Source organism: Grus americana, chromosome 4, assembly GCF_028858705.1.
Source record: "Grus americana isolate bGruAme1 chromosome 4, bGruAme1.mat, whole genome shotgun sequence".
NCBI lineage: Eukaryota > Metazoa > Chordata > Aves > Gruiformes > Gruidae > Grus > Grus americana.
Window position 1 is genome coordinate 28,712,146 of NC_072855.1, and position 20,681 is coordinate 28,732,826.

At 39.6% G+C, this 20,681-nt stretch overlaps 1 protein-coding gene across 1 annotated transcript in view; it reads right to left on the bottom strand.

Annotated features, from left to right (window-relative positions):
- CORIN (corin, serine peptidase) overlaps nt 1-20,681 on the bottom strand; it is a 158,354-nt gene that overhangs the window by 116,037 nt on the left and 21,636 nt on the right. The window contains exon 3 of the mRNA XM_054823090.1: nt 13,087-13,542. Within this exon, the coding sequence (XP_054679065.1) occupies nt 13,087-13,542 (456 nt within the window). The remainder of the gene's footprint in view (nt 1-13,086; nt 13,543-20,681) is intronic.

A 20,681-nucleotide genomic window follows, 5' to 3' on the forward strand; every position in this document is an offset into this window, starting at 1 on the left:
AAGTTTCTAAGAAAAGTCATGACCTTTTGTTAGGTCAGAACAACATTTCACAAGACAACTGAACCGACGATATGGCGCAATACTGCTTCCTCTCAACAATGTGCCCTTGCCATTTCCTTCAAAAAACTTCAGTGCCAAACCAGCCGAGAGCTGACTTAGCCAGTGTCAGAGCCAAGTCAGCTCATCAAGGAGACAGCAAATACCAGCACATAAAAAGAAGTGTACAGCACTGTACGTCTCTGAGCAAAGGGAATGGGGACACCTTCTCAGCCCCGCTAACCTCTAAAATGAAGCCCAGATGACTTGTAAGAGCTTACGTGGGGAAGAGAGAAACAAGCTTTTGAACAGCAAACCCCATCTGCAGATCTGAAATAGAAGTCAGACTGCAAGACTAGCTGAAAACAATTGCTCTGCGTTTAACTTCGTTCAGCTAATGAATTATACAATGTGAAAGCAGTGAGTGATTCTCAGGTCCCCCTTGTGCTCCACAGGTACCAAAGGGAGAGGTGATAAGGCTACTGACCACCTGCAGTAGAGAGAAAAACAATTCATTATCTCCCAGGTCACAGAGAGGGGAATAGCCATGGGGGAAATATAACTTATATTTTAGATCAGAGTTGAAGCATTATCATAAATATTTTTAAGGCAATCTGTACCAGCTGCGGTACAGTGGAACACCATATCCAATCTGCACCAGGCACTTCTCGCTTAGAGCTAAATGCAGTCATAAATTTTAACTCAGTTATTCTCCTGACCAAAGAATATTGCAGAAGGCTGGACTCTTCATCAAGCCACCTCATTTTCTGAAGCCCCACTTCGTTCACCAAGGGGCTTCCAGATGCTGCCGTTCTTGGCTGAGGCCCATACTTGCTTCTGTAATGCCTTGGGCAGGCCCAGCTGAGAGCAGGTAAGCTCCTTAGCCGAAGTTGAGGCTGAACACCTACCCTGTATTCCAGCTCTGGTATTCTGATTAGTCATTTCCTAATTACAGAATTCTTTAGTCAAATTGGAGACATATTCTAAGAACCTACCATTAAATAAACAAAAGGCACAAAATGAAATTAATTTTAGGATTAGATATATCATCAGAGACTATTTTCCATGGCATACTAGGTTTGACAGGATTTTGCTATTGTTTTGAAACGTGCATAACTTTAGTACTCTTGATAGCCTTTGTTAAAAAAAAATTGGGATAAAAAAATGTAGCTTCCACAGGACCCAGACAGGCATCCAGATGGTTTTGGTTGTTTCTTTTTCTTTTTTTTTTTAAACAAATGTGTTTTCAATAAGTGAAAATGAATGCTAGTTTGATTGACAACATTTAATTATGCACCAATACTGGTATGTTCAAAACGAAACAAAAAACCACAGTGCTTTGTAAAAGATTTACAATAGTTGAGATACTCAACAGGCTATGAGTAGGTCAGCATAGAAATAGGCTGTGCCTGAGCTGTCTCAGTTCTCTCTGGTTAATTATCCTTCTAGAATAGTCAAATTACTCTTCTGATGTGGTCAGTAAGAAGTTAGGATCCTTTTTTCCAAGTATATCTCACAATGATAACTTATGCCCACCTCACTTTCAGACAAAATTAACACAGCAAACCCCTCCTTGTGAAATCTGTCCAGAAAGTAAGAGCACAAGACAGCACCACGCTAGCTAAGCAGAACACTGCAAGTAGATGAAACGTATGCAGTTTCCTGCTTGGCAGTTTGCAGGTGAAGCTTAAGATCTGGGTGCTGAACTTTAAAGCCCTGGCTAACTGATCAGTCTAACAAATTATTGTTTTCCCTATGGAAAATTCCCACAACTATGTTTTTCAGAAGTATGAATGTGCTTGTTTCATTACAGTACAGATAGTCATTGTCTATAAAAGAACATTTGTGTTAGCCAGAAATACTGCAGCGTAGATCTTCTGAGTTTGATAGGACATTTGGCAAAGTAAAAGTTGCAAAACATGATATACAACTTCCTGGGCCCTTGCTTTATTCTGAGGTGCTGCTACTGACTCTCCTGTCTATATCAGTGGAATTTTCTTTTGAGCATCATGTTTTTAAAATATTCAGTGGTGGCCTAATACTGTTTCTACCACTAGAGTCCGAATACTTCTGTTCTGTAGATAGCCTAGCTATCTACATTATTGGAGTTATTCCTTAGAGTTCCAGTTACACTATTTGATTGTTGTGTGAACAAAGAATGTTGACAAACTTTCACAGCCTGAGCAATTAGAGGTCAACTACCCCTCCTTTTTTTTTTTTTTTTTTTAAGTGTGTAAAAGGATTAGGCAGGTGTTTAAGAGCTTAACACAACTATGATGAAGTTTTCTATAACTATGCCTTTTCAGGTTGCATTTAAATCTTATGAACATGATGCTTGCGAGTTGCTTGTGCAAACTGTGATTTTTAAATCTTTGTGCTTCAATTGCTCTTCTCAGAATGGAAAGTCTATTTATTTCTTTCACATAATTCCATTAAAAAAATACAGATAGCTTCCTTCAATGTTATGTTTTATAGCTTATTGCTTAATTGCCTATAGTAGTTACACAGAAAGAAACTACAAGTTTCCCCATGAAAATTAGGACAAAATTATCTCAAATACTGTTAAACAAGCTGTAATGTTAAATCTTTTTCATCCATGCAAAATGTTCATGTTCTACTCCTTACGTGCAAATATTTTATACCTTACAATCATAGAAATACTGGTTGAAAGAGTCCTCTGGAGGTCTCTAGCCAACCTGCTGCTCCAAGTGAGATTGCCACCAGCATACCATCATCCATGACTTTGGCTGAGTCTTGGAAACACCTAAGGATAGGGATCCCACAGCCTCTGTGGGCAACAAGTTCTACTGCTGCACTACCCATCCGGTGAAAAAGCTTTTCCTAATTTCTAGTCTGAACTTCTGCCTTTTTATTTCATTGAAGAGCATCATTAGGATTTTTAAAATTATCAGTCATAATAAAGGTGAGAAAGACAGATTTTGTATATGGATTAGTAGCTAAATTAATCTTTAACAATATTGTGCAATTTATCACTTTCTCAAATTCCCATCCCCAAAACAATTTCAAATCATGGTACTCAATACGTTGGTCTTGAATTTCACATGATTGCAAAAGATGACAGTGACTGTAAATCACTTCCTGTTTTATCAATACTTTGACCTTTCAGTTTTTGGACAAGAGTTTAGATCTTACCATTTTATATTAATGATGGCTCTACACCCACACCTGGCTGCACTCTATCTATTATAATCCATAATAGACTGTGCAGAAGCATAAAGCAGATCAACTTTAATCAAACATAAAATCACATGCTGCTACCAGATGTAAGGTGTACCTTCAGAAACAAAGTGATCAATCAATCACAACATAGAACAAAACATGTGTTAACATCATCTTTTGGTTGAAATACCCACACAAATAATTTTTAAAATAGTTTCAGAGAAGCTGATTGGGTCTGAAAAGGAAGTCAGGGGCTGCAATTCTCAGCCAATTATCTTAAGATAGGCCTTGTTTCATTGTTCCTTTCCTTGAAAGCTTCATGCTGGGCTGTGCATATGACTTCTTGCTTAGCCTCTTGGTCAGTTCTTGGTTCAATTTGGGCACAAACATCTGTTTAAGCTACAAACAACAAAGTGTAAAAAAACATAATGGATGCATAAAAGGCATAAAGCTGAAAAGACTTCTTTAAAGTTTTAAAGGTATACACATCCATAACTCCAGAAGCACACATGTCATTTAAAAATTAGAACAAAGCTGACTTTGCAGTTATTTCCAAGGAGGCAATCTCCCACTCTGAAGTAAACCATACTGCTGAAAGGCCAAAGAGTAAAGATACATGGAATTGCAAGAGGGGTGTGATAGTTATTCATAGTACTTATTACAGTATTAATCCCAACAGATACTTGAGGTCTGCTAGATATACAGAACATTGTTTCATCATACTGCATTTGGACAGATGATAATCTACAAACAAAATAGTTGCAATAAAGAGGCATAAATTTAATAAAGGGAACTGAAATCACAAGCTTAGCTAGAGGTAAGTGTATGAAAGTGTTAGCAATCTCATTATAATTCTTACACAAGCATGTGAAGTTTTTGGCAAACTTACAGTTACCCGAGAGCAGCAATGCACCAGGTGATAAAAGCTAGTAAGTTTTTTCTTCCTTATAAACATAAGTTGTAATGAAAAATCTCTCTATATTCTGTATAGAGAGTAATGACTTTTAAGAATCTTTTGGATGCTAGTTAATACATCTCATATGTCAGAAACTTAGTGGTTTCCTTGCCAAGCTATGCACATGCCCCCATATGAAACAGCAATGGTGGAATAGGCAAAACGATGAAAACCAGGTTCTTGCTATCGAATTTAGTGAAAATTCACCATTTGTTTCTCTTGTAAGTCACTAATTTTGCCATGTTGACTGCAAATTTAATTATAAATTTCTGCTAGACAAGAAAACCTGAATGGCTCTAGTGATTATTTTGACTAGTAAAAAAATGTATTTTTTAATGCGGACTGCATTGCCAAAATTTTAGGGCAGCTTTTTTCACTTTCTTTAATTTTGAGAGAAAATGTTGGTATAGGTAAGATAAAGAAACAGAAGCTACTGCTGGAAGAGAAAACACTCTCAAGCACCAACAAAATTACCATATCAGTCTACTCATGCTTGCATTTGCATGAAAAAACCCACAGATGAGTGGCTAAACTCCTGGCCTGGGATTTAGGAGACCACTGGTTATGCTCTTCTATGCCAATCTGAAAAATCAAAGCCATTTTCCCTTCAGGAAAAAATCATGTTTTAACAACTTTTTTTTTTTTTTTTTTGAGGACAAGAATACCCCTAAAGATCTACCATGGGTCTATTGCTGCTATTACTCCCTATATATCTGGGTCTATTCCAACTTGTACAAGTAATTAAACATAAATTGAGCTAGAAGACAAAGAGATTTATTAGATCACTGCTTGAGATACTGTGGATTAGGGAGATGCAAGCCTGTGGTCTGATTTGAGATGCAGTCACTGGATACCTTAGCTTCAGTAGGAAAAAAAAAGTCTTCGGGATGAGCAGCACATGGCAGCGAGAGAGACGCAGGCAATTTCCTCTTTCTGTGCCGTATGTGACATATCCTGTCCAACTATCCCCACAGTGGTTCTCATACTGCTTTTTTCTACCAAACATAAAGCTGGGCCAGACTAGTTCTCTCTAGATTCTAGTAGTGGCAGAATACCAAATACAAAAAGTAAAGAAATGTTGGGTAGAGACAAAGAGATTTATTTCACATATAAAGTAAACATAGGACTAGGATAACCCCTAGAGTGAGCAGGGGATTGCAAATAAATTAAATTGCTGAGTTTCAAAGATGGGCATGAACTGTGAAAAGACCTAAGGGTCCTCTGCATAAGAATTATGTTTGTTATTTAGGAGCAAAAGATGCAAACAAGCAAATATAAATACTATGCTTTTTGAAACGCTTAACAAGTCCTCTGATACAGTGAGTCGCTTTTGTGAAGGCACTTTTCCACTTCATTTTTCCAAGCAACTGTTTAGAGATCGGTGTTTTTTTCAGCCTCCTGCACACTTGTGCAAGCACGGAGAGGAGCTGCACAGGAACCACATCCACGTTCATTTTGGATGCGTGCCTCTTCCTAGCACTCTGTCAAGTACAGAGCTGGAAAAAGCACGTCCCTTATTTCCATCCACCTTGCTCTTCACTCATTTCATTTCCTAATGAAAGGTCTCCCTAGACTCCACAATATACCTGGAGTCGCAGCCGGGCTGCTCCGCAGATGAAAGCCTCTGCTGACCACCTCTGTTACCAGCAGCGCCACCTCCCGCTCGCACACGGGGGTACCTCCCTCTCCTCCGCAGATGAGGCCTGCGCCGGTGCTCCGCACCCCGGGTGCCCCCCTCCGCCCCGGGAGCGCCCGCGGAGCCCGGGGCCGCGCCGGGGCCGCCGGCAGCGGCGGCAGCAGCAGTGCCCTCTCGTGGCCGAAGCGCAGCACCCGGGGCGGCGGCGGAGCGGCTGGGAAAGCGAGACTGCAGCCGGCGTTACTTAGCGGCAACCACAAGCCTCGGGAACGGTTTCGGGCACCACAGAGACCCGCTGCGGGTTCTGGGGCTGTGCTGCGAAACGGGCCTTCCTCTCACGGCTCCTCACAGTGTTGGAGCCTGCTGGGGAGGGGTGTGATGCCAAGCACAGAAACGTACGGCAGAAGATCAAGCTTGGGCACGTTACTTTTCATGTACATTTAGGATGTTAACTTTCATGTTAAGATTTAGGATGTGAACACTGTCACAGTTCTCCGCTGAAACCTTTTTTTTTGGTGAAATGGCAGAGGAGTTACGAGACTGTCTGCTAGGAGAGAAGTATGAGAGACTTGGCACGGAAAAAAAGAGATATTAAATATACGAACGCATAAACATCAGTGAGTGGAAGAAAGAAAATCAGACACTAATACCTCTTGTCCCAGTACATATTCCATTAGTTTATAGGATGTTTTTCTAGGAAGAATGTCAACCCTAGCGCTCCTTCCTGTCTCCCCAAATAAGCAGTATTACAAAACAGGGACTCTGCTTCATTTGAAATGAAAACATCCCGCTCAGTCTCATACACTTGAGATCTCTCCTGGTCAGTCTCTCACTTTACTGCCTAAATGCAGCCTACTTTTGTTTCAAAGAGAAAAAAGTACCAATAAAATTGTACTGATACTTATCTTGGAAAAACATCCTTTTTTCTTTAAGTTAATTACTATTTAGTATGTGGTTCTTTTTCTGTTAAGCATTGACTTCTACATTCCATGAATATACAGTACTGAACCTATTGGTTCACCTAAGACTCCCTTCCTGATGTTTTTGCTATCATCAGAAAACTCTCCAATGAACCATCGTAGTGACTTAGGACCATGGCCCATGCCTTCAGAAGACATTTAAACATGAACTCAAACAAACTCAAATCCCTCAACAGGAAAAACGTATTCCTCCACTTGCCTTCCAACAGAGAGGTAACACAGGATACATTTAACTCAGAAGCTGGCCTTTGGTAGGGGCCAGCATTATATGGTCGGGAAAAAGTCTAAGAATTTAGGGCAAATATAAGAAACAACCACCTAGGAGTATAACAACAACTTCTGGCAACCTAAAATCTTGAACCTTCACCAGTCAGAGGTTGCAACTGGACTATTGTGTTTAAAAGCCCCCAACAGACCAACCCCTCTTAAAGCTCCACAAGCATTCTCATCCTTTCTGGTTTTCTCATCATCCTGTGGCAATGAGTTCCATGATGTAGCTACATATTCTGTGAATACGTAGCTGTGAATTCTGTGAATATGTAGCTACGTCTCCTTTTTTGTTTTACTGTGTGATAACAAAAAAAAAAAAAAAAAGGCACCCACTGATATAATGAAAAACAGTGAGTAACTGTTCCCTATTCTATTTCTCCAGGACACTCAAAATGGTGCAGTTATCTACCACACCACTTACTCCTCAGCCAGCGGTTTTCCAGGAGGAAAACAGTGTCTTCCTCCTATTTAGTGCCTTCTCACATCTAAGCCATTCCATGTCTCTACTAGTCTGGTTGCCTGCTATTTGCCTTTTCCAATTCTACTATTACCTTTCTGAACTTATACACTGATGTAATGAGATTTTCTGGTTTGCTCTTTGCAGACTTCATGATGATACCTAACACCCTGTTTGCCTTCTTGCCATTCACAGAGCCAGAATGCTGTCTGCAGCAAACTGTCAGGTTGGGGGTTTTTTTGTGGCAAAGCTAGCTGAGAGTCCCGCATTGTATTACATAGAGCTAGGATTGCTCCCCACTCTCCAGCATTCTTTTGCACTGATCGGCATAAAGTCATCTAAACATTTTATCAATCAATCTCTCCACTATGAGACCTTTATTCATTTTAGACAGATAATTCTGTATTAGCAGAAATGTTGTTATTTGACTATTTACTGCTTTCACAGATCAGAAAAACCTATAAGACTCCATCAGTAACCTGATCCACTGTGGAGCCCAACCATTCATTCTTATTTTTCCTTCTGTCTTTTAATGAGCAATTAGTCTGTAAGAGTCTCTTTAAGACTTTTCAATGAAGACTCTTGTTAACGGTGTTTCAAAAAAAACACGTATGTTGTATTAACCAGCATTTTCACCGACTCCTTCAAAGAATAGATTTGTGAGGCATTGCTTCCCCTTGTAAAATGAAAATAAACTTCATCTTATTGTATCATGCATTTCCATTTACCCACTAATCTATTCTTTACTAGAATTTCTGCCAAAGAACTTCCTTCTGCTTCAAGGACTTCTTAAATAATTGATGTCATACGTACCAAATTTCATTCCTCTCCAGTTAGTAACTCAGCAATGTCTTACTTGTGTTATTTTAAAGTCTTGAGTGAATACCATATAGTCACAATGTTTATAATTTCTCTTATTAACGTGTTCTAATGTCTTTTATTGAAGCTTTTATTCATCAGTAAAGAAAATCCAGTGCTAGGGATACTAACACCAGACCAAAAACATTACGGCCACACGAATGCCAGTTCAAATGTGTTCAGAGAATTTTGTCTGGTTGATTTTGCACTGGCAGTCTCTATGTTGTGTGACATATCATTTGTCTTTTAACACCCTCCATAAAACCAGCATAAATTCCAAGTTATGCATGCTTACTAAATCAACAGAAATGCATTCACCTGCCCACATTTGAACCAGATGAAACTTGCACTGATAATCTACTAGTGTGCATTTATGATGATGAAACATCAGCCTCACACTTCATTTGGAGATAAATTTCCTTATAAGATGTCCCTAAAAAGCTCAGACATCCATCTTACATGGGTTCAAAAGCGATTACATAAATTCATGGGAGAAGGCTCATCAGAACTCACTGCAGATCACTGGAATCTGCTATCACATAACGTTGAAGTGTGTCTGTATGCTAGCCCTAGTTTATTCTTCTTTAGGTATGTGCTAATGGTCACAATTGGGTCCAGACACTAAGGAAGAGAGACTTAATTTGATCTATTTCCACCATTTCCAGGTGGTCATTAAGTTTTACTTGTCCCAAAAAATCCTTTTTACTCCAAAAGGCTATTCCAGTCTCACTATTCCAAAACTTATTTATATGTCATCTCCCAGTTATTCCCCACCTCCCTCCACATCAGAACACATAAAAACTTCCTGTGGACATCAGACCATGTTCTCTGTTACCTTAGAGTTCTCTTCAGGAAGCAAAGCTCTCAAAGAGATGGAGTACAAGTGTAAGGAGTTAATTTGCAAAGGCCAGTACAAGCAAGGTAGTGAGGAGTCCTGTTTACTCAAACAAATTCCCTGCTTTCTAGTCCTCTATGCCTTGGACAGCCTTGGGAATGCATAGTTATTCTGAGACCAAATTCTTCTGGATCCCCAAAATACATGTACATTTTTTATGTATCTCCACACAGAATTAAGGCAACCTCCACATGAATACAGGTAAGCAAAACACCAGGAAGAAAAACCTAATTTGAAGTATTTCCATTTGGAATGGGGATTTTTTGGTGGTGGTGATTTTGTTTTTTAAAGAAACCTACAGTATTTCAAATTTGTCTTTGAAAATCTTTTGTCCTTTTCTCTTTACACAGAAGAAACCACCTCACAGTAGAATCCCAAGTAGTCATGCCTACAGAATATACACAGTCATACTGCTGTTGGAATGAACTCCACTTACCAGACTAGAGCGTATACTTACAAATTTCTTAATAGGCTACAAGTGCCTTTCTATATAATACCAGACTCCAAATATTTGAAAGTTTGGAAATCCAGACATAAAGTTGCCCTGAGCCACTATATCACTGTCCCCACCTCAACATCATAGGAAGGAAAGGTATCACCTCCCATGCACACGCATATGCATATTATATCCATCTCGAAAGAGTTCATTCCAACATGATAAGAAAAGGGAAAATAGTTTTACACTGTTTCATCTATATTTCCTGGAATTCCAGGTATCTCAAATATGATGATTAGGCAGATGACTACAAATACAAACACAGATTCTTACACAATATATCTAATACTGTATCTACGCAATTACTAAGACTGCAATGCAAAGACACCATTTTCTAGAAAAGGAACAGTTAGACCCCACAACCCATCAAGGAAGACCTAGTTAAGAAAAACAGGCAGCATATTGCCCTACAGTTTTGCTCAATATTAATCATCAGGCTACTAACTTTGAGGTGTCCTTTGCTACAGAAATTATTGAAAATCCTGTGGGTTGGAAGCATCTGTAGTGTAGCACACCATGCCTCTATGCTGGGCAAGGTGACAATTAACCATGTTACCAAAAGAGGTAAATAAATAAATAACTAATAGGATACAAGTGTGCAGGGAGTGTAGTGATAGGCCAAGGGGTAATGGGTTCAAGCTGAAGGAGGGTTGATTTAGATTAGATGTTAGAAAGAAATTCTTTACTGTTAGAGTGGTGAGGCACTGGAACAGGTTGCCCAGAGAGGCTGTGGAGGCCCCATCCCTGGAAGTGTTCAAGGCCAGGCTGGATGGGGCTTTGGGCAACCTGGTCTGGTGGAGGGTGTCCCTGCCCATGGCAGGGGGGTTGGCACTAGATGATCTTTAAGGTCCCTTCCAACCCAAACCATTCTATGATTCTATGATTTATACACATTTGTTCTGAGTTTGGGTTGCAGGGGGAGAAAATAAGAGATAAATCTGTTCAAGAAAAATCATTTAGCAAACAGAACTGTGGTGGGTTGACCCTGGCTGGAGGCCAGGTGCCCACCAGAGCTGCTCTCTCACTCCCCTCCTTCAATAGACAGGGGAGAAAAGGTATAACAAAAAGCTTGTGGGTCGAGATAAGGACAGGGAGAGATCACTCACTAATTGTTGTCACAGGCAAAACAGACCGAACTTAGAGAGGGAATTCATCTAATTTATTACTAGGCAAAACAGAGTAGAGGAATGAGAAAATAAAATCAACTCTTAAAACACTTCCCCCCACCCCTCCCATCTTCCCGGGCTCAACTTCACTCCTGGCTTCAACCTTCCCCCCCTCAGCGGCACAGGGGGACGGGGAATGGGGGTTACGGTCAGTTCATCTCACGGTGTTTCTGCCGCTTCTTCATCCTCAGGGGGAGGACTCCTCTCATCGTTCCCCTGCTCCAGCATGGAGTCCCTCTCACGGGGTGCAGACCTTCAGGAGCAAACTGCTCCAGTGTGGGGTCCCCCACGGGGTCACAAGTCCTGCCAGCAAACCTGCCCTGGCGTGGGCTCCCCTCTTCAAGGGTCCACCGGTCTGGCCAGGAGCTTGCTCCAGCATGGGCTTCCCATGGCGTCACAGCCTCCTTCAGGTGCCTCCACCTGCTCCAGCGTGGGGTCCTCCACGGGCTGCAGGTGGAATCTCTACACCCCCTCATCCTTCCTCCATGGGCTGCAGGGGGACAGCCTGCTTCACCATGGCCTTCACCACAGGCTGCAGGGGGATCTCTGCTCCGGCGCCTGGAGCTCCTCCTCCCCCTCCATCTGCACTGACCTTGGTGTCTGCAGAGTTTCTTACATCTTCTCACTCCTCTCTCCGGCTGCAAAAGCTCTCTCTAAGTGTTTTTCTTCTTCTTAAATATGTTATCACAGAGGCACTGATTGGCTTAGCCTTGGCCAGCAGCGGATCCATCTTGGAGCCGGCTGGCATTGGCTCTATCAGACACAGGGGGAGCTTCTAGCAGCTTCTCACAGAAGCCACCCCTGTAGCCCCCCCCACTACCAAAACCTTGCCACACAAACCCAACACAAGAACCTGCAGAAAGCCTGTACCATTCAAATGGCCTGTGAAGTCACTACAGTCTAGGGTACAGAAGAAAATATTGACAAATCATTGATTCACAAAAAGTTATTATTTTTGAAAGCTAAGTTATCACTAAAATGCCCTCAAAAGGAATTGCTTCTGTGTAGCAGGTTATAAACTGAAAGTATTATTCAAAGGTTTTTCCTACTTTTACTTCACTTCATAAGGAACAAGAAAAAGACACAACAGAGCTGTTTCCCTGTTTTATCTGCTGGTTTGATGAGGGGGGAGGCACAAACTCCTGAAAGGAGAATGCTTAAAAAAAACAGCAGAGCAAAAAAATTTCGGACCACTAACAACAGGTCTTACAACTTAACTGAGTGCAGAATCCAATAGAGGAACGATACACAGACCTGCTCCTCAAAATAACATATAATTCAGTGGCCTTTCAGAAGCGATCACCACTGTCAGATACCATTTCTTCATTTTCATTTCACAGAAATTTCAAAAATACATTTAACAGACCGTGCCACTTTTAGGTCACTGATTATCTCCTTTCATCTATTTCAGATCTCTCTATGACCTGGAATAAGTTTTGTTTTGTGCCCTGGTGGGATCAAGAGCAAAGGAATGATATGCAGTTCAAAAGAAACAAATTAATTTTAATATGGTACCCTAGCGTGTTTCAGTTGTTATCAAAAGAGTATCAGGGAACCTTTCACTACCACTGATGTAATGAATCAATAAAATTGCTGTGGGACTAATGACATGCACCTACTTTCATAGTCAAACATTTAGAAAAAACCTGATCACAGTTAATTGTTATTATTCTCTCTAGACATTTTGATTATAGCCCTCAGAAACATAACTGGAACTTTATTGCTACATAGAGAAACTGCTTCAAATTAGAGAAGAATTTATCCATTAACACAGAAAAGGTTATAACTGTAATTACATCCCAAGTTCAGGAAGGTACTTGCCACATACATAATTTTAAAGAAACAGAAAATTCAATCTACAAACTGAATACAGTCTACAATAACTCATTTTCAGCCTTCGTAAGAATGCATGATTATCACTAATTGAAGAACATATTGTAAATATTCATACCTGAAAGAATTTATCGCATCTTCCTCAATGGGGTTGATCTCAAATGTTCTGATAAGAAACCAGTTGCTTACAACGTGCACAACAAAATAAATTATCAAAAGGGACACATTCCTCAGAGCTCATGGGAAGACATTAGGAGACATGCCAACAGTATGTTCTGTACTTTTTGAGTCAGAGTTACAGAGCCAAATAAAATGTAAACTTACTTTTTTTCTGATCCATTTCTTGTGACACAGATGGACGTGTAGGAGTTAATACTGGTAGAGTGGTCATCCTCTCTGTGTTGTTAAAGGATGCATCTGTAGACCACAAAGACGTCACCTCCTCTGCAGTGGCAAACAGCTGGGTGCTCTCCTCAGAGCCCTCTGCCAAAGCAGCATCATATGTAGGGTGAGGATTGAGCACTGTGGCCTGAGTTGTGAGAGTAAGTGAATTTTCCTGGAAAGTCTCTCTAAATATATTTGAGTTCTTGTTCATTTGGTCAATGTGGGATAAAGGCATAGTGGTCCAGGAAGAAGGCCGTGTGCTGAGATCCGTTGTGGGATCAATCTCAGAACTGTTTTCAACCATGTTTGGCAAAAGAATATCAGAAGTTTCACTGTCACTGTTAGCTGTGAGGACCTCACTGCCATTTGAATAAAAGCATGTTTTTTCTAACACCCCTGGAAGAAAGGAAAAAAAGGCATCAAAATCACCATCACCTGGAAAGACAAGTGTTACCAATTTGGTTTGGAAGGTTAATAATAAATATAATGGCACAGATGAAATAAGGAATATTTATTTCAAAGTTAAAATTATAGAGAACTAAAGAATTTCATGTAGCAACAATATAACAGTAGCACATCAAAACAAAAGCTATGACTACTGTAGGATAAACAAACATATAAATGGAGAAACAAATAAACACTTCCATGAACTAAAAATGTTTTAATCTTACTTGTAGTAGGTCACTGAACTCTTACGTGTTTGTAACTATAGAGTGTAATTTCAGGGAGCCTCAACATGCATTCATTCTATCATAGTGTCAAAAAGATTGGCAATACTATTATTTTTCACTTTTTAAATTGCATCATCCATTGTTTTCCTAGTACCACCACTATCTTCAGAAAGCTAATTCCAAAGTTTCAAGGGAACCAATACATTTTTAATATATTTTATATTCACTAACATTTAAAATGGAAAGAGGTATTGTTTTCTCTGTATAGGAGAATTTAACTATGTAATTTAGTTACATAATTTAACTACCACTGCTAAATATAGGTCCATGAGGTCTTTGTCATTCTTCTCTGATATAGGATTTTAAATATATAGTTGTATCCAAAATTTTAGGCACTTGCTGTATTTTTGTTGTTGTTGTTCATTTATTAGATCATAGACAAACACAGACTTGGCTTAGTCGTATGTGTTGAACAGTTGCAAGTGATTATAGTCCACAAATCAAAACAGCTGCATAACACTAAGGAGATGCATCCCATAAACACTAGGCAATTCGGACTAAATAGTAAGAGAATCTATTTTTAACCTGTGACTATTACTGAAATATTTAATTAATCCAAATAATAAAGAAGGTATCTCAAACATGTAGGACATATAACTTAGTGTTCTATAATAAAAGCTACAAATACTAACTGAATTTTTTTAACCAAATATATTAGAGTCATATTTAATGCTAGAAGAGAAGCACCACTCTATCACAACATAAGAAATTTTTGGTAAATAGCAAAAGCAATTTTTGTCACTAGCTAGTCATGTAAAAGAGTTTAACAATCATAATAAATTCAGTTCAGCTAGACTTGATTACAAATAATTAAAAGGAATCCCTCAAAACATAAAATCTCCCATTTTTAAATACCCTGGCAACAAGTGATAACTTTAATAGATTTTTCTTTTTGTCTGCTCCTAAGAGTGATATTTAAGCACTCCTCTCACATTTTTTCAAGACAATAAAGTAAAAACAAAGGAGAGAAGAATATTTGTCCTTTCAATGATGTGACACAAATACAACAGCCTTTCCTTAGCCAAAATCCAAAGAAAAGGTCTAAAATGTAACTTCCTCCAGCTGGGCTCCATAGGGAAAGAGGAGAGTTTACTGCCGCTCCTTTCAACTCCTTTTGTTCTCTCTCACCCTTCCTGCTACCTGCAGGCCCTCAAGCCAAAAAGATGGTCACACCTGAAGCACATTAGGAAGAATTCACTTCCTGTTTTTCTCTACAAACCCTCTGAACTCAAAGCAAATCACATGGATTTTTTTTTCCCCTCTGATGTGTAAATCATTTTTTCTGAGGCTTTCATACTGATTTGATCCTTCATTAGCTGCTTGGTATATATGACTCTTGAATCCACACCACACCCACCACCGTGTCTCCAGAACTTCATTTTCAGTTTGGTTATTGCATTTACTAAAATAACTACTCACATGATCACCTCTCGGACAGGTTGACACACCACCACTCCATGCTCTCTCCCTAGCCAAACCCACTGCTCTGCCAATTCCAGGCACCACACACAGCCCATACCCCCTCAGGCATCCTGAGTCCCTTCCCACTGCTGTTACTGAATCCCTCTTCTCACCCCTTCATGCACTCTGCAGCTAGACTAAATCAGTTGACTGGTCTGAAATTCAAGGACTGGGCAAGAGGAAATCTTTATTCATCACAGTTACAAAAAACTAATGATGCCAGAAGAACCCAACTTCCATTTACAGTCCGAAGTAACTTTGGGTTGGAAGCTTTATTAGTAAGAAGAAAAGAGAACTAGCATAGCTAAGAAGGGGCAATCTTAGCGTTTTCTTTTTCATTGAGTAACCTTTAACTAGAACAACTGGAACCAGCAGGAAAAACTTGTAAGATTCCTGAAATATAATGGGGTTCAATGAAACAGTTACCATTTGAGATTTACCATATCCTCATTTATCCAGCCTGAGTTGTTTTGGCTCCAGTGTCACTAACTGTGAGTAAATCTTTGTCTCCAACTTCTACTGGAAGAACCCAGGGGAACTTTATATCTATACATGTTAAGGTTTCTGTTTTTCCACCAGCAAATGTTCATAAGTCATTGGGATTTGGAGGAATTTACTGTGTGTATTTTACAGAAGCAACTGAAAATCTCCCACGTGCAAATTATTTCAGCAGCCATTTTTTCTGCTTGAGTCCCCTGGCCCGACCAGAGGACTCAAATGAATTGCTAAAATCTAAGGAATTGTGACTGATCATGCTCAGAAATTGTGCTCGCTCATATGTAGCTTTACTTGGATGCTTTGATTCCAAATAAAGCTTTGAATCGCTATGATTCAGAAGCCTACTTTGTTTCAAGTTTCAAACTTCAGTAGTTTTTTTTGTAGTTTTCAAAAAGTTAAAATGAGCTTTATTTTCCTCCTTTGGAAAAGTGTGTAATTTTTTTCCATAACTCAAAAATAGCTTTGGGGATTTTTTTCACATTCTCTCTCCTCCTCCCAAGGCTCCTCTCTTCTCCTCCACTCAACACAAAAATAGAAAAAGCCTGGAAAATGTCAGTCCCAAAGAGCTATGAATAATGATTTAAAATTAAAGTAAAAATGATTAGCTATTTATATATCACTCAGCAGAATAGCAGGCAATACATTATAAGACAGGTAAACTCTTGAAAGAAGCTTAAAAAACCCTTTTGGTTTAATACAGAGGACCAATAAATATTGCTAAGGAAAATATTGAAGTTACCCACTGGATCCTATCCCCTCACTACTCAGCCTTATTTCCTTCTTTTTCTGGAACTACAAATAATAGCTATGCCTATCACTACCCATAAGGTCATTTACTTCTTTCACTGAGATCCCCAAATGCTTGTTTGCTTCTTCAACCCATCTTTCCAACAATAGCATCTCTTGTTCTGTTTTCAGAGTTTTCTAGTGATAACAACTCCCCTTCTCTTCTTCACAGGTGTACCACACAATGAACCTCTTCTGTGCAAAAAGCCTTCCCAATTGTATCATCTCAGATGACAATGAGTACTATTAACATTCTTTTTAACAGGTTTTTTCCCAACAAAATAACATGAGTCTGGGCTTTGGTGCATGGGCCCTTGAGAGAGGTAGATGTAGACCTCTGGTACTCCCCACGGGCTAGCTTTAGATGACAACTCTGCTTCCACTTAATATGTGAGGGGTTTGGATCACCTTCCTAAGTCACCTTGTTCTCCCTCCATGTTCTCCTCCTATCCTCTCATCTTCCCAATACACAGTAGGGAATTCAAGCACTTAATTCCAGGCTATAGAGTCCACTCTCTGAGTTAGGCTCCCATTTGCTTTGATTCTCATCCTTTCCCCCCCTAAAAATACCACTGTATATCTTCAATCATAAATTAAGCTTACGGGAGTTTTTTTATAGCATCAAAAGCCCTGAAGGGATTATTTAAATTTTAAGATACCTAAGAAAACAGTGTGATGCTTTAAAACAATAAATTCTTTTTTTAATCTCTTCAGTAATGAGAACTGATTTACTCTTAATCAATGTCTGCTAACAGCCACACAACACATACAGAATATGCATTTTATTCATGTATACATGCACACTGTATCCAACTGTTCTTCAGATGTGAGCTCATACAGAGCTGTAGACAGTAAATTATAGAGCTGTAGACAGTAAATCATAAGCCAGGTAGTTAATTAGTTGAGAAATAGCTGTAACCATTTTGGATTTGTGTCTCCAGCTACAGCTGGATCTGTCCAGATGACAGAAATGTACAGCATGCTGGCCTTCATTGTATTTGGTATAACACCGAGGAACTGGCACCAAGCTCATGCAGTTCAAAGTAATGCTTTGCCAACAATTTTACTGATCATTTTCCAGTTGCTGTTCACTATTGGGGAATTAATGTTTTATTTAAAGATCTGAAATGGACAGTTATGAGATCTAAGAAATAGTCACACTGTTCAGGCTATTAAATTGAGATTTTGGCAGTGTGTACTGTGGGTGACTTCTAGCAGTTCACAGCAGGAAATCTCAAAAAGACCAAGTTTGTTTAAAAAGCTAATGAAACAGAGCAAGGCAGACTACCAAGTATGTGTAATTCCTAGTTCCACAGGGAATAAAAAGCTGGTTCACTAGTATAACTAACCAGCATGTGCCTACTGAGATTTCTTCTGCAGGGTTTGTCCCTATGACTCTGAAGAAATGGGCACATCGCTGATAATATGGAGGTCCCATAGCACACCAAGCCGTTGCACATCAGTTGAGCTGCAGTAATAGACTTTATCCTGCTCCTCCTGTCAAGTAAAGACATTGCCTTAAACTGATCACCAGCTGCCTAAGGGGCCAAAAAGGAGGTTAGTTGTGATTTATATTTTTTTCAGCTTAACAGGTGACTTCTGCAAATAATGGATCAGTTCCCCGATAAAATGGAACTCAAAGTAGACTTTGTGGAAGGCATCTTTTAAAGAAGCTGCAGAATGAAGCCAGGCTCCTAAGGTCCTGTGCAGAAAGGAGAGAATTTTCCCTTTCATCAACTTCTGGCTTTCAGCAATGAAGTCTCAGCAAAAATATCATGATCATACTAAAGGGCTGGAGGGGAAGACAGCAGTTACCTTTCATATTAACAACTGTTGTTGCCTGAAAGCTTCCAGTTACAGCCATAACACTGTGGTCTAATAAAAAATTTTATTTAGTGTCTTTCTTTTTTCCTGTGTCTTGAGCATGATGTGTCATGTAACTAGAAATTTGTATTTATAAAGCTTTTCTCAGCCTAAGACATGAAATGTAACAAATGGCTCTGTTGCAATTCAGAAACCAATCCTGAACTCTATGCCTGTGTTAAACACTCACTTTGCACCAACTAATGAATAAAGCTCCATGGGCTCCTTGGGAATCAGTTACACCACACCAGGATCCATGCTTCAGTCACTGTGACCTTCTGTCCATCTGTGCTGGATGGACTGCCAGACTTTCATTCTTATTCTCTAGATCACAAGAACAATTCCTCACTGACCTCAGTGATGTCTCACAGCAGACATTCTGACCTGGAGCTGTATTCACAGCATCTGGGTTTTTGTTGGTTTTTTTTTCCCCCAACATTCCAGGTGTATCAGTAAAGAAGGCTTGCTAGACTAAATTAGTTTTTATAGATGGGTGAAATACAGGCTGCTCTGGGATACAGTCCTTTGGACATTCCCACAATATAGCTGTGTTGGCAAGATCATATTAAAGAACCAGCAGATCATTTAGCTGATGATTACCATCTTCCATCAGAAAAACTCCCAGGACCAAATGGTTTATTTATATGTTAGTGTTAAACTCCTAAATTTAGACACCTGTCTTACAGCAAATATTGCCATTGACTGACAACGGAATTGTTTCTATTTCATGTTGCTTTCACCATTATAACTTATGGATCTCCGTGCTGCTAGTCACTTTAGATTTTGAGGACGTGTCATGTGCCTCGAGGCACATGAAGGACTACCAACATCTCCAAATGATTCACAGATCAAGATCTTTTTACTCTAGAGTGTAACTCTGTGCAATGTTTAACTTCTTCTGTGTGGCAAAAAGTTCTTTATGGGCCAGTAAAGCTGGGTTCCCAGATTGATACGGAAGTCTTGACATATGCATGTTACCTTATGAATGTGAAGGATCCAACAGCCACAAAGCTAAGCCTAGCAATTTTACTATAATGCACTTTACCTCATATTTATTTCTGTGAAGGAGACACAAGTCCTTCTATGTTCTCAGGAGGGGAAGGGAAAGGAGAATACAAATCTCACAGATAATATAATAGTAATGAACATTGTTCAACCAGTGACATGCAAGAATTGACAGCAGCTCTAAGGTGGACAGAATCTTGCTACAGATTTCCCAAATAACTGAAGGATTTGAGAACTGACCAGGCTGGTTCACACTTATACAAGGATAATAAAAATGCAGTTATTAGAGTGAGCTTTGTTTTTAAGGAGAGGAAGATTAAAATGCTGAATACAAGCCATCACACATAACACTTGTAATAATTCTCACTGAGAACCAAAATTAATCTCAAAATACATGTCAGAGCCAGAGGTCTTTATCTTCCTGTGTTTTTGAGAAAGGTACAAAGAACAAGATTGTATGTGTCCTGGTTTTGGCAGGAATATAGTTAATTTTCTTCCTAGCAGCTGGTATAGTGCTGTGTTTTGGATTTAGGATGACAATAATGTTGATAACACACTGATGTTTTTAGTTGTTGCCAAGCAGTCAAGGACTCTTCAGTTTCGCTTACTGCACTGCCAACGAGAAGGTGGGGGCAACCCAAGAAGTTGGGAGGGGACACAGCCAGGACAGCTAACTCAAACTGGCCAAAGGGATATTCCATACCATATGACATCATGCTCCATATATAATGGGGGTTGGCCAGGAGGCAGGGCAGCTCAGGAACTAGCTGAGCATGGGCTTTGGGTGGTGAGAAATTGTGCTGTTGATCACTTGTTTTGTATATTCTATTATTATTGTTGTTGTTGATATTATTATTCCTTTTCTGTCCCATTAAACCTTTTTTATCTCAACCCACGAGTCTTACTCTTTTTTTTCCTTTTCCATTCTCTCCCTCATCCCACTGGGGCCAGGGGGAAGTGAGCGAACGGCTGTGTGGTTGTTTTAGCTGCCAGCTGGGTTAAACCACAATGACATGGCATGCTGATAATTTAAAGACAGTGAGAGAACCAAAACCTCAATCATTTGCATATCCGTAGTCAACAGTGCACCTTAGAGACTTTAATTGTAATCCTCATTCCCACCAGTGTTGATGGACTAACAGATTTTTAAAATATTATTTTGCAAAATGCATGAATGCCTAACATTGTGCA